Here is a 14,580-nt window from a genome sequence, read left to right as displayed (position 1 = left end):
GCACTGATGCAAATTTTAAAATCAATTGAGTGCATTATTTTTATAATAAAAATATTAGTTTCACCTGTGAATTAGGTGGCATATCCTTATGTGACAGATGAATATTTGGGGATTCATCTGTCACATAAGGATATGTGTGACACTTGGGGAATTGAGTGTGGGACTGCGAACTAAAAGGTCGCCAGTTTGATTCCTAGTCAGGGCATGCCTGGGTTGCAGGCCAGGTCCTCTTCTTGTACATCTGTTTTTCTCCCCCTCCCCCCTTAAAAATAAATAAAAACACTTTTTTAAAAAGCTCTCACTAAAAGAAGAGATCTCTGGTATCTGACCCACCCCCGCCCCTGACTGCTCTGTAGGGGAAGATTCTGAAGCTGCCCTGGGCTCAGTAGGAAAGTATATCAAAGATCATCAGTGACGTCAACCACGAGCTCAGGAAAAGAGCAAAGAGGGCTATTACCAGGCACCTGACTCTCTGATGTAAACTATTCATATGACCTGTGGTGGACTCAAAGGTCAGTTTCAAAATTCAGTCCTCTTGAGGATTCCATCAGGCCAATATGTCCCATAAGCTAATATTCAGAGGACTGATTCGCTCTGCGCCCAGATGCTTGACAAGGGACGGTAAATCAAGGAAGGCTTTGATGTTAGAGGCAGGAGAAACTCCAGGACACCTACAGCAACTATCTCTTTGTTAGACCTGCCTCAGAATGAGTGACTTTAAGGTGCTGTGTTGCAGGAGAGCTTTGATACCCCCACATACAGGTTTCTGGTTGCAAACAACAGAAGATACCTTGGGTTAACTTAAGCAGAAAGGAAATTAACAGGGAAGATATTGGGTGTTTCTCAGATGGAAAAGCTGGAGAATGAGGCTTCTGAAGTGAGCAAGACTCGAGGGAGGCTGGCAGCAGAGGCCAAATCAGGATCAGTCACTCTAGGGGGAGAGTACCCATCTACTGCCTCTGTGGAAAATCAGTGACTGTACATTTCTTGGATTACTCTCCCCAGATTTATTAGGTTCCAGGCTGACGTAGCCTATGTGCTGAGACTGGGTCACGTGTCCAGCACCTTGTTAATGGGTAGCAATTGGGAATGTCTGGTCCCTTTCTGCTTCGATAGGGGGGCTTAGGAAATTTAGCCCCTCCTTTAGACTCTCACAAAAGGGGAAATTCCCTCAAATAGTAAGGAAATGAAAGGTTTGCGTGCCCACATACACACCCATAAAAACAGCGACAGTGAAAACCCAGCAAATCTCTAACATCCTAATGTAATCAGTTCTTTGTATTTCTAAGCACATTTACATATCTGATCATCACAGCACCATTTTTCTAATTCCGTTGTCGTGTTTTTTAGTTTGTTGGATATATAATTTACAGATACTTTTTCCTAGTCTGTAGCTTGTCTTTTCATCCTTTCAACAGGGTCTTTTGCAGATCAAAAATTTTTTGATTTAAATTTATTTTAATTGTTGTTCAAGTACAGTTTTCAGATCAAATTTTAAATTTGAATGAAGTGCAATTTATCAATTTTTCCTTTTATGAGTTGTGCTTTTGATTTTTAAAAAGGATTTTATTTACTTATTTTTAGAGAGAGGGAAAGGGAGGGAGAAAAAGAAACATCAAGTGTGGTTGCCTCTCAGAGGCCCCCCACTGGGGACCTGGCCCACAGCCCAGGCATGTGCCCTGACTGGGAATTGAAGCAGCAACCTTTTGGTTTGTAGGCTGATGCTCAATCCACTAAGCCACATCAGCCAGGGCAATAAAATTAAAAAAAGAAAAAAGAAACTTTATGGGAAATTTAAATATTACTAGAAGTAAGTTGGCCCACTGACCTGTAAACAGCTTTAAAACACTTCTCTGAAATCACACACCAAATGTGGCCATCAGTGTGCACACTTGAATGGTGTGTTAAAAACTGTGCAATGATTTCCAGTGGAATATCTAGAGAAAATTAAAGCGAGTAGATCTGGTAAACCTAAATAATTGATAATTTTTTTATTACACAAATCTTGAATTCCTGGCACCAAAGTTTAAAAATGTTGGGATCTGTAACATGATCATTTTCTCTAGGGCACATTTTTAACACCCTTTGATGAGTACAAATGCAACATCCTATTTGAGAACACAAACACTGTTTTCTCAGTACAGTTAAAATAAAATTCAGCAGCTGTCTTGGTGACTGCTGGGAGTCACCTTAAACCTGAGTTATAGCATATTCTGCAGTCGATGGTTTCTGTTACTTTGTCAATAAAAATAGCAGCTATAATACTCTATTGCCAAATATTCTAATGCAGCCAACTTCTGAGGAATTTCTAATGGTGTCTATAAAATCAGCTACCACATTCCTTAAGCAGAATATAAAGAGGTTATTTTGTGAGGTCAAGGCTGACTTCTGTTATGTACACATTAGTGACAAATATACATAGGAACTGACCCAAAAGTCTTCTTTACAGGACACGATTGATTTATAACCTTAATTTACTTAAAGTCTTATTCTTAAGAAGTGCTATGCTTTCTACCTGTGAATACGGGCCACTCATGTTCTGCAAAATCATCTAGAAGAGCCGCCATGTTCCTTCTTCATCAGAGATAGACATATCTTTTGCAGTTGTATTTCTAAAACCTAGCAGAAGGTTCTAAGTGTCCCTTGGGTTTGAGCTTGTGTGATGGTCCAATAAAAATTTGTGTTAAAGATCTAAAAATTTAACCGTTAGAACTAAACTGCAATATTTCTAACTCTCAAACTTTTTTTGCCCAGGTTCTTAGTAAAGATAAGGTAAAATGACAACAATTTTTGAAGTCTACTGTATCCTTAAACTCTTGTGCTAATCTTGGCAAAAGATCTGAACTATGACTCTAGACCTGTTACGGGATCTTCAGATTCCACCATGCACTCCCCAGCCTCCACTCTCTCTTCTTTTCTTCCCTAAATTCATATTGACTGGCTGCCCTGAATTTCCACACTTTAGAAAATATACCTAAAAATAAAAAATATATCCATATATACATTATTTATTTATTTTTAGAGAGAGGAGAAAGGAGGGAGAAAAAGGAGAGACATATTGATGTGCGACAGAAACATTGATTGGTTGCCTCTCACAAGCCCCCAACTGGGAACCCGGCCTGCAGCCCAGGCATGTGCCCTGACCAAGGATTGATCCAGCAACCTTTTGGTTTGCAGGCCAACACTCAGTTCACTGAATCACACCAGCAAGGGCTGAATTTCCATACTTATGATGATATATTGTTACTATTAATAGGGTCTAGGTTTAAATCTTCACAAAACTGTCGAATCCCATCAACTCAAATTTATTTTCCCCTGGGAGTCTCTGTACATGTTCTAGCTTCTTCTAGTCTACAGATTTCTCTGGATTCTTTGTAGAATGAGTCTGGGTTATGGGAAAAGTTGTCTGTAGTTTTCGCTCATTCTGTGTTAAACAGTATCACATGCAGCAGTTCCTTCACCAGCCTGCATAAATCTCATGACTGGAGCACCTTGCTTTTCTAAATAGTTCAGTCTTATGCTCACTTGGCACTTCTGTGGGTCTGAGACTGTCCACGCACTGGAGTCCTCCTTGCTGTGGCTGGCTCTGCAGGTCCAGGCCCATAACTGCTTCCTTTTAAGAGATGTCAGAAATCCACATGGAGTAGTTTTCTGATGGTCTCTTAATCTGGGTCATGAAAATAAGCACTTATCTTTCATAACACTTTCTCACCAACAGGTGGCACTAATAATTCCCCTTAGTTTACCAGTACCCCAGTAGTAAGCCCTGTATGGCATTTAGATCTTATCTTTCACACTTTCTGAGTCAAAACATAGCTAATTTTAAGAGTGTCTCAGGAAAAAAGAAAATACAGCATTTCTGATCAAGTCTTTAGCATATTAACGCTCTTGGATTACTGGCACATAGATCTAGTACAGTCTCTTCTTTTAGTCCCACTTTAAACACCTTGATTAGTCTCCCTGCAAAAGAAGGTGACTAGAAGTCATGAGAAAAACACAGAAGGAAACACAAAATCCGTTTGTGGATGCCCCTTCCCATGGGGGAAAGGACGACTTTGGCGGAAGGCTTTATGGAAGCGATAAGACTTGAGTAGGACTAGTTGAAGAATGGGTGGAGTTTGGCTGGTGAGAGGGTAGAGGGAGGCTAATCAGGTTGAGGGGTGTAGAGGTGCTCATTCTAACGCTGTGGTAACTTCCACAGTGCCTGCCTTTCAGAGAGGTCGGGGTTGCTGCTTCCCTGATGACGATGAAGAAGGTAGTGATGGAGATGAGGATGATGATGACGACAGTGATGTTAGCTGCTAGGACTTAATGAGTGTGTTTCCCTTGTGCCAGGCACTGTGATAAGCACTCTCCCATAGGTCATCTCCTTGCTCATTGCACCTGCCCTTCGATATGGGCACAGTTGTCTCTGTCCTAGAGATGAGAACACAGAGGCACAGACAGCCTGAGTAACTAATGGTGTGAGGGTTTGCTGAAGTGTGGCATATTCATTTTCCTGTTTTCAAAGTAAAAAAAAAATCAACTGAGCTAAAACTAGTTTGTCAGAAGCCTAGAAAACACATCAGTGTTTACTCTCTTCCTTGGGAGAGAGCAGAGAAAGGCAAAGCAAAGCTCACTTGGTGTGGGTGACAAGGAACTGAGTGCCCCTGGTTGTTTGGAGTCAGGCCTTCTTTCACATGTGCCTGAACCTCCTCATTCTGTCCATTAGACAAGGGTTCTGTGAAGGGAAGCCCGTGGTTGGCCCCACAACTCTCAGAGGAGCGCACTGCTCACAAGCGGGGGTATGAGGCTCCAGGACACAGGCTGCCTTGCACCAAGGACTCCGGTTGTCACCGTTGCTTATTTCGGTGTATAGACTCTGACCTCAGTTTCTTCATGTGCAAAGTGGGGGTGATGGTACCTGCCTCTTGGGGGTATAGGATGGATTAGACAGGGTGGTATAAAATGCTGGCGGCAACAACATGGCCACCACTTACCTGTGCTTACTCCTTGCCGAATGCCTGGTGATCAGTTCTGCCATCTCCTAACACCAAGCCATCAATATCTCTCCACTAGTCCACAAACTTTGTAGATCCAACTGGTTTCATGTTAGTTTCTCTCAAAATAATATTCTTGTCTCACTACCACGCTGTACACCTGAAACTAATACAAAATAATATCTAATGTAAACTGTAATTGAAAAATAAGATTACAAAAAACTTTCCAATGCTCAAAATTTTAGCTTTTGGTTAAGAAATAAAAGAAAGTTTATCTAATTTATTCTTAACACCTTGTCCAGTGAGAGTATGATCTCAGTATCACTGGGTGACCGGAAGGGACGAATGCCAAGCCACTGGGTCTCCCACAGAGTCAAATGTTGGTGTAGTTTTGCACATGGAGGAAATATGTATATTTTGAATGGGATGAGAAACCCTATTACTCACTTCCCTTTCCTCCCTGCAGAGCGTACTGAGAACATTAAGTTAACAGTTTATGGTTGACTCAGCATCGCTCACTGGGATGTTAGTCGTTAAGTGCTCTCTGAGAGCGGGGCCCTAAGGACTGTTTTGATGGGTATGGACAGACGCTGGCAGCTGGGTGCCTCTGGGGCCGGGAAAGCCGGCCTGAGACTGGCAGGAGTGGTGCCACGTTCAAAGTGCGTAGTTCCTTTGGGGCAATCTGATCATTGACTAAGTGATTGGTTATATTAAGAAATCATTGGTGGTGGTTTTAGATGTGATAATGTGTAGTTACATTAAAAAAAATAATGCTTATCTTTGAAAGATGCATATTGAAATCTGAATTGATGATATGATTGAGTTTTGCTTGAAAATAACCTAATCTGGAGTGAGGAGTGTTAGTGAGGGATAGAATTGGAAACAAGATTGACCAAAATCCAATAACTGCTGTTAAAGCTGGGTGACAGGTATATGGCAGTTCCTTATATTCTTTTCTCTATTTTTGCATAATTTTGAAATTTTCCATAATAAAGAAGATTTTGTAGGTTCATGGTTCTGAGTGAGGGTGGAAAGGCCCCCCTCTGAGTAGGAGTGGGGGAGGTTTGGTGTGCAGACTCGGTGGGGTTCAAGTCCTGTGGGCTTATCAGAGACCCACTGAGAGCCTTCCTTGGTGTCTGGGAGTGACTTTGTGTCACATGTCGGTGAGCACACAGCCCGTGTCCGGTGAATACTGAATGAATAAATGAAAACAAAAAGGCCCAAAGCCCTGACCCTTCTCTTCCTGTCTTTGCAGTGGAGCCCAGGGGGAGTACGCTGGGCTGGCCACTATCCGGGCCTACCTAGAAGGGAAAGGCGAGGGACACAGAACGGTGAGTGTGGACAGGTGGTGTGTGCTCACCACCGGGCGGCAGTGGGCCTGGCTCCCGGGGTCCCTTTCGTTCTGTTGCACAATCCCTCTAAGCCTTCTTGGTAGCAGCTGCAGGAACATATAAGCAAGAAGCAAATTTCTGTGGGTTGGCCATTATGATTCTTGCCTCCAAGATGTTTCACTGGACCATTTTGAGAGGAAACATGCGGAGATAAAAGCCTTTGGTCAAATCCTGTCTGTAAAAGTCAGCCAGTTGGCTGCGAAACTGCTCTCCCGAGGGAGCCAAGGGAGTAAGGGGCCGAATGCTGCCATCCCAAGCCTCCTCTCCTTGGCTCAGCCCGGGCCCCAGGGCTGCACAAAGGGCAGAGACTGCACTTCGATTCTTCTGTAACTCCTACTGTGCCTAAGCACAGTCTGGTCTATGTGAGCTCAAAAAATATTTATTGAGTCAGTAAATGCTCTATTAAATGACTGTTGGCTCTAAGCACCAAAAGAAGACATGGAACAGAGTTCCTGGTTGTGCTTTATCATTTGCTTTAGGTATGAGAGTCTAGTCTCCAGGGTCCAAACTATCCTTGGAGGCCCTTGTAGGTTCCAGTGGGTACTAATGGGCTCGACAGGACCCCCAATGTCCAGAAGCAGTGCCTGTAGCAGTTGATCTGGTACAGGCTTCGTGTGGTGGCTGAAGGAGGTCTGTGTTCTGGGACCTTCACTCTGCTGATGACCAATGCTGAGCTAGAACTTCCACCGAATTCAGAGGTGGGGTTCTTAGAAGGAGCAGTGGGTAGGAGTCAAGAGCAGGACAAAAGCATCTGCCGATCCCAGGAGAGTTGGAGAAAGGGGTGCTTGGATGGGTCTGGCTGCCTAAGTGAGCGGGATGTAATAGGTGGTGGCCCAATCTTAGTCCATTCCTGGTTTTATTAAAACTGGGATTGTTTATGGCTAGTTGCCTGGATTTTGCAATGAGAATCTAAAAACTGTTTCACTTCCCTTTCAAAAAGGGGAAGGAAATAAGACCATTTTCTCTCTCATTCCCTTGCTTAGTCATTCTGATTCCACAGGTGTGTTTTCCCAGACATTTGACGGGGCTGGAGAACAGAATTGCTTTTCAAAGATCTTTGAAAACCAAGACATTCGCTAGTTGAATAAGTTACTGAACACTGGCTACACGCGAGGCGCTGTGTGCCCCAGTCCAGAGACACAGTCCCTCACGTTCCAACTGTTTTTTTTTTCACTTGCATTTTTTGTGGTTTTGAATTCCTCAGCTTTCGAAGGAAGGGTTAGTTTAGAACTACATAATTGTTTTTGGACCACAGAGTCTCAGCACTGTCATAGAATCGGAAAGGAAATGTTGAGGCCCCAGTTGTCCAGTGAAAGGATAATAACAGACGACTGACATTAAAAGTTCCCTCTTCTGTTTTTCCTCCTTGGCCTCCCTGTACTGAGGCAGCCCATGGAGCTCCTCGTCAGTGATTACGCTCTTTAACCACGGGAGGTCTGGGTCTCCTGGGGAAGGGTCTGTTTATCCTGTGTGGCCAGCTCCACGCTGCTCCCCTCCCTGACCCCACTTTATGGGGTCTGCTTTATGGTATTCATAGAAGGCCAGCGAAGAGCTAATGACAAAGGGTGAGCTAAAATCCTGGTTCCATCACTCTGTGATGCTTCTCACCCCTCGTTGTTTCCCAGTTCTCCAGTCTGGCACCCAGAAATATCTGAGAATGTCCATAAACTGGGGGCCAGTCTGGAAAGGGCAAAGAGGAAGGCTGAGAGACCTTCTGATTGGGCCTCCCTTCTGTGACTCAAATTCTTTCCAGCACCTTTACCCTTTCTTTGTGTTTTCCAGTCCTCCCTTCTCTCTCTGTTTCCTTGCATGTGATGTTTCTTCTGGCCCCACAGAGCTTTCGCTGATGCGTTGTGAGGACTCTTCCATCCTGAAGGACAGAGAGGGGCTGGTGCCACATTTTAGGCAGGGAAGGTGGCCCAGTCACTGAGTGTGTACAGAACCCATACCTTTGAAAATGTTGGCATCCTCTTTAGATGACAGATTTTAATTAAAGCTAACTTTTTTAGCTAGAGAAGAGGAAAATGACTGACTTGCACCAGAGATGTCCGAGACAGCTGCTGCAGCGCAGTAGACTAATGGAACCCAGTAAGATAAGAAGTGTGGGGAAGTCCTGTGCCGCAGGAACACCCAGGCTCCCGAGGTTTCTCTTGTTTAAAGCTATTTTTGGAAGTTTTTTTCACTTTGCTTTTCGGTTAAACTTCAGGGGTTCCTAAAATGCAACAGCCAAGTTCTAGATTTACCAGTTTAATTTGGGAGAATGCAAATTTATTTAACACATTCTTATATCACAAGCACCAGGTGCCTGGCAGTGTCCTAAACACTTTGTCACAACTCAGTTTGCTAGTCAGGTTTGCTAATTAAAGACTGAATTTCCTATACAAAGAAAAAATGTTCCCACACACACACACACACACACACACCAAAACACACCTCCCCAAAACCTGTATGTACCTTTCTCTTTCTAATTTCCTGAGGCAAAGTAATGGCTTTTGGTTGTTCAGTTATTACCATCAGTGAGAAATTGGTTTCTCTTGCCAAGGTGCATTCCGCCTGAATCCTTCAAGGGTGAGTTGAGCTGTGCTGGTCTACACCAGACACACTGGGGACTTAGTAAAATGCTGCATCTTCAAATGGGCATAAAGGTACCAAACTGGATTGGTTTGGGATAAACTAAAACATCAGGTCTGTGTCCTGTTGTTTCCATGTCCCTCATAACACCACAGTTGTAAATGTGAAAAAGCTAATGTTAATAAAATAGTTTCCTAAATCTATATAGGAAATCAGAAATGTCTAATAGCAACATAGAAAAGAGTCATTGACAAAACTACTGAGACTTTTTTCTTTCTATTACTTCTTGTGTCAGAATGTGCACTGGCTTTCAGTGGCTGCTGTAACAAATTACTACAAAATTAGTAGCTTAAAATAATACGTTTTTATTTTCTTGCAGTCAGTGGAGACCACAGTCTGAAATTGGTTTCACTTGGCTAAAGCGGAGGCATTGGCGTGGCTGGTTCCTCTGAAGGATCCAGGAGAGAACCTGTTTCTTTGCCTTTCCTTCCCAGCCTCCGGAGGCCCCTGCACCCCTTGGCCCCCTCCCGCCATCACCCCGACCTCTGTGCAGGCATCACATCTCCTACTTCCTTTGTGGTCCTGTCCCTCCTGCCTCCTTCTGATGAGAACGCTAGTGAATACACGTGGAGCCAAACCTACAATCCAGATTTCCAGATCCCATTTTAAGATCCTTAATCTCTCTTCTCGAGACCCCTAACTCAATCACACCAACAAAGTCCCTCTTGCCACATGAGGTAACATTCATGGATTCTGGGGATTAGGGTGTGGACATCTTCAGAGGCCTGTTATTCAGTGTACCACTGGATGGTTGACATTTTTAGCTTGAATGTTTTTATTTCACCAGCACTTCCCTCATATGAATTCTTAACTGAGGTATTTAACAAATATTTTATATTCATTTTTAACACTCACCTTGATAAATGTCCTGTCCCTAGGGATCCTTTCATCCACGGATCCTTTGGTAGAGTAAAAATACCCTGTGAGAAAGGAGAAGTGACTCTAGCTTTGGGCCTGAGAAATTAAAGAGAATTTAATAGAAATGGGAGGCATTTGAACAAGGAAAAGGATTTGAAGACAACACAGCATAACCAGCATGAAACCAGTAGCCGTTTAAAAGAGGCACAAACTTTCTGTCAGCAGGAGAGTGACAAAGTCATTTCACGTGTGCGTCTGGTTACAGTTCCCTTTTTGTACACATGTATTTTTACTAAGTGGATGACTCCGCTGCATTTGAGGAACAGCTGTGAACTAAGTTTTCCTTTCATAAGCCCATTTTACAATGTGCATGCATTTCTTTTCAAGGGGTTGCAATATTGTTGCTGGGATAAAAGAAAACAAAACAAAAGAGGAGGATTATTTTTTAGGGTGCTTGTTGCTTTTTTTGTTGTTGTTCTCTTTTAGAAAAAGTCCCTGATGCATTTTCCTGTAGTGAGGCATGGGCGGATCTACCAGAGCAGGAGTTTTCACCTGTGTTTGTGTGATTTGGGGGCGTAAATGAAAATGATTTAAACCTGGGAATTCTAACATTGCTCCCCACCGCCTTTCCATAAGAATTTGATACATCTTTAAGCTCTAGCTCTTGAGACACTTTTTCCTGATCTTTCCAATTTGAAGTGACCCCCCTCCCTGTCTCCCTCATTCCAAGTCCCTCCAGCACCTGTGGGCTTTAGACATTGATTTCTACGTATGGCAGCGCTGTCAGTGAGCAAGTCGTGAGAGCACCGGGCACAAGTGGACTAGATTTTATGCTTAGTTGGTGATTCTCATAGAGTCTAACAATTTGTTGCACAGAATAAGCAGCCCATAGATGGTGATGTAATTGGTGCATCGACACTGGGAGGCCCTGGCTTTCTGCTTCCATTTTCATGTCTTCCTGTTCCCAGCAGAGCCAAGCAGAGCACCGATGCTGTGATGTGCACATTTGAGTCCTAGAGTTGAACTTCCAATCTTTTGTTCTTGTAAGATGGTTTCTGCACATTATAACTCAGACAAGGGTAGAATAAGCCCTGCTCTATTCTGGTGTGCTGTGATAAGGGAGGGGAGTACTTAGGGCACATTATTTGGGGATCCAAATGGAAACTCTTCTTACAGACATTGTTTTGCACTATAGTAACAATGATGCTGCAGCAGATTTCAAGGTGCTGGTGGTCAGTTTAAATAAAGGACATGCTCTGAGCATGTTGTAGGACTTTCTGTCATTATGAATAGCCTGGTGATTATTTCTTCTTTTCTTCCTTTCATTCCATTCCTAAGGTTTGCCTCATTCCAAAATCAGCTCATGGGACCAATCCTGCTAGTGCCTACATGGCAGGCATGAAGATCCAGCCTGTGGAGGTGGATAAATACGGGAATATTGACACGGCTCACCTTAAGGCCATGGTACCCATCTTCCATTGAACAGATGGGAGAGGTCTGGGTTGGGAAGAGGTGGTGGGGATCAGGGACTGGATGGTTTTTATCAATATTGTCTTCTGTTGCATTATAATGAAAAAACTGCAGTTCCTCCTCTGAATGGGTCTGGGGAAAATGACATAAAATCAGAAAACCTAACTGTTTCTGTAAGAACAATAAAAAGCAACAGTCATATTTTTCAGTCTAGGAGAAAGCTGACCATAGTCTACTTTATCACTTCCTTCACCCACAGGGAGAAGGTCCTTTAAATTGAAATTCCATCCTCTAATTTATGCATGTGTAAGAAACTGAATGAATTATTCATGGTGGTAGTAAGGGTATTCCTTGCAGGACCTACCTACTCCTGCCCAACCTACCCCCCTTCCTCCATTAATAATCAGACCGCCTTCACTGGCAGTCACAGTTTTTCTGTCTTTGTGTTGGGAAATAAAACCTAAGTGTAGATTTTGCAAATGTCTGTGGCCATCCCAGCCATGAATTTCCGGAGGCATTCCACCCTCCTTCCTGAAACACCAACCCCCACCCCCAACTTCCCAACCTCCAGGAAGAGGTTGCCTAGCAACCGTATCTGCTTTCCACTGGTGGACTGGAGGCTGCATCTGAAGAGAGAAGGAAATCAGTTGAATAGCAATGTGATTTTGTCAGGGTTATTAGGCATGGAGTCTGGGAACTTCAAGTAACTGATTTCAAAGGGAAGCTGAAAATACACAACACTGCTCATCTCACATCCATCTCCTCTCTTGCTTCATGCCACAGAGTTTTTACCGACAAATATTCTGGGTCTGTAGTTGCAATCATAAAGTCTCTCCAATGTAGGCTATGACCTTAAACATTCTTCTAAAATTTTTTACACAAATCCACTCTGACTTGCTGGCCAGAAAAACAAACTTTTTATATCTTGCCTTTTAGATATGCTTGCCTTCTCTCAAAAGGAGAAATGAGGGACATATATATATATATATTTATCAGAGCGGGAACACTCCTTTTCGAAAATCTAATTTCAACGGGATGGGAGGGAGAGGGAGTAAGTGTGGATATGGAATGGAAACATAAGCAGGGGGAGATTAACTGTGAGAATAGACATGTCTGGAATCAAAAAGATCTGAAATAATGACCGAGATGAAAGACAAACCACTTTGGGGAGTTGAGCCCAAAATATCTAAAACACCTGAACAGTCGTTTTGGTCTTGACCATGGAGATCTAGCCTGGAGAGATCTTGTTATTTCCTTGGAATGATTAATGAAGGGAGTAATGGCCAAGGATCTTTTATTGCTGTCATACTTTGAGATAATTTCGGAAGTGAAAAGATCAAGACTTCATCTCTCTTAATCCTTTAAAATAAAAAGCAAGGGTTTGACCTAGAAAGAAAGGTCTCCTCCTTGGTGTCCTTGTGCCCTTTTCTACCCCACAGGTGGATAAGCACAAGGAGCACCTGGCAGCGATCATGATTACATACCCATCCACCAACGGGGTGTTTGAAGAGAACATCAGCGACGTGTGTGACCTGATTCACCAACATGGGGGCCAGGTCTACCTCGACGGAGCAAATATGAATGCCCAGGTGGGCAATATGGGATGGGCTCTCTGAGAAAACTGTTATGTGAAAAAACCTTTTTTTTCTTTTTAAAGATTTTACTTCTTTATTTTTAGAGAGAGGGAAAAGGAGGGAGAAAAAGAGGGAAACATCAAAGTGTGGTAACCTCTCACATGTCCCCATTACTGGGGACCTGGTGTACAACCCAGGCATGTGCCCTGACTGGGAATGGAACCGGCAACTCTTTGGTTTGCAGGCCAGCACTTAATCCACTGAGCCACATCAGCCACAGCTCTTTTCTCTCACTTCTTGACAGTTACCTTAAAGAATGACACTGAATTCAGAGCTGAGGCTGACTTTATTGCCAATTTCAAACAAAGTACCCAAATTTCACTGGGTTTATAGATCCTAGATTAGTTGGTGGGGAATGTTGGGGAGGAGGCAAAGAGGTTGAAAGGAAACAAGGAAAGAACTGAATGCCCTTAGCTCTTCAGGGGTATGATCCCTCTGGAGGTGCTACTGGCAAGAAGTTCACCTGGCTGCCTTCCTGAGGGAATTCAGACCCAAGTTCTGGCCACAGGTGAACGTTGATCCGCCATTAACCTGGCATCAGCTCCATCAGTATGAAACAGCTGAATAGTTCTGACCTGACCTGACCCCCAGTAGAGTCTGACTACTGGGGAAGCGGGGAGGGGAGCGGTCTGTGTAATGTGTGCCTCTGAGGAAATGCTATAAGGAGCCATTAGAGCAGAAGAGTGTCATTATCTCTTTCAGACTCTTAATTTATTTTTCACTTTTTGCTTTCTTTAGTATTTCAGACTCTTTCTGCCTTTTTTTCTCCCTTCTCTCCAATTCCTTGTGTAAGTGTAGGCCAGGAATTGTTTATTGCTTCAATAACATAAATACATTCTTTATCTTTGGCCATGTTCAAAATCAGCCCTAATGCCTAAGTGGCTGGGATGTCTGTTGAATGTTGTTGGCATCAGGATGGTCTCAGGAAAACCGACAGCCTCCCTTCCTCTCCCTGGGCTCAGCATCCTCTCGGGAAACTCTTCAAGTCCCTTCCATCAAGGTGCCCGAAGCCAGTTGTGCAGGGGGGAGTGGAACTGCCGGGTGGGGGGAAATTTGCCTGCTTCAGCACTCTCCTTTCTTGTACTGGGGCACTTTCTCTCCTCGCTCTTGGGGTGGGTAATTAGGAATTGACTATATATTCAAATCTGTATTTTAGAATCTAAATTAGGTTAAATGGTCAGTTGCTGTTTCCACAGAAACCACAAGCCACGCTGCCTATGGAATGCCAGGCTTTGCCTGCAGAACTCGGCCAGTATGAGGATGCCTCTGTGAACAGCTCTGCCTGCCTTTGCGCTGGGGGAGGGGGCAGCAAACAGCGTGGCCGCCTCTCCACAGCACCCTTTCAAGTTCTTGACTTTTGCTCTTGGCTCTTTCCCTTTGTGGTAGGTGGGAATCTGCCGTCCTGGAGACTTTGGGTCTGATGTCTCACACCTAAATCTTCACAAGACCTTCTGCATTCCCCACGGAGGTGGCGGCCCTGGCATGGGGCCCATCGGAGTGTGAGTTCTGGGCGGCTGGTTTCAGCAGGGCTTTGGAGAAAGAATGAGAGAATGGCCCAAACTCGCTATCAGTCCCAGTGAGGTCTTCAAGTGTTGAGGTCGTCTTCCTAAGCAGTGT

General features: G+C 43.8%; 1 protein-coding gene across 5 annotated transcripts in view; it reads left to right on the top strand.

Annotated features, from left to right (window-relative positions):
* GLDC (glycine decarboxylase) overlaps positions 1 to 14,580 on the top strand; it is a 92,226-nt gene that overhangs the window by 50,045 nt on the left and 27,601 nt on the right. For all 5 annotated transcript variants that reach the window (XR_005084150.2, XM_053656147.1, XM_037156749.2 and 2 more), the window contains exons 16-19: positions 6,235 to 6,310; positions 11,198 to 11,323; positions 12,769 to 12,918; positions 14,350 to 14,462. Coding sequence is in view for 4 of the 5 variants with exons in the window: in XM_053656147.1 (XP_053512122.1) it covers positions 6,235 to 6,310; positions 11,198 to 11,323; positions 12,769 to 12,918; positions 14,350 to 14,462 (465 nt within the window). In the remaining variant the exon portion in view is untranslated. The remainder of the gene's footprint in view (positions 1 to 6,234; positions 6,311 to 11,197; positions 11,324 to 12,768; positions 12,919 to 14,349; positions 14,463 to 14,580) is intronic.

This window comes from Artibeus jamaicensis, unplaced genomic scaffold (assembly GCF_021234435.1).
Source record: "Artibeus jamaicensis isolate MK-2021 breed Jamaican fruit bat unplaced genomic scaffold, CSHL_Jam_final scaffold_1964, whole genome shotgun sequence".
NCBI classification, from domain to species: domain Eukaryota; kingdom Metazoa; phylum Chordata; class Mammalia; order Chiroptera; family Phyllostomidae; genus Artibeus; species Artibeus jamaicensis.
The sequence above is the reverse complement of the archived record's forward strand: the minus strand, read 5'-3'. Positions and strand labels throughout refer to the sequence as shown.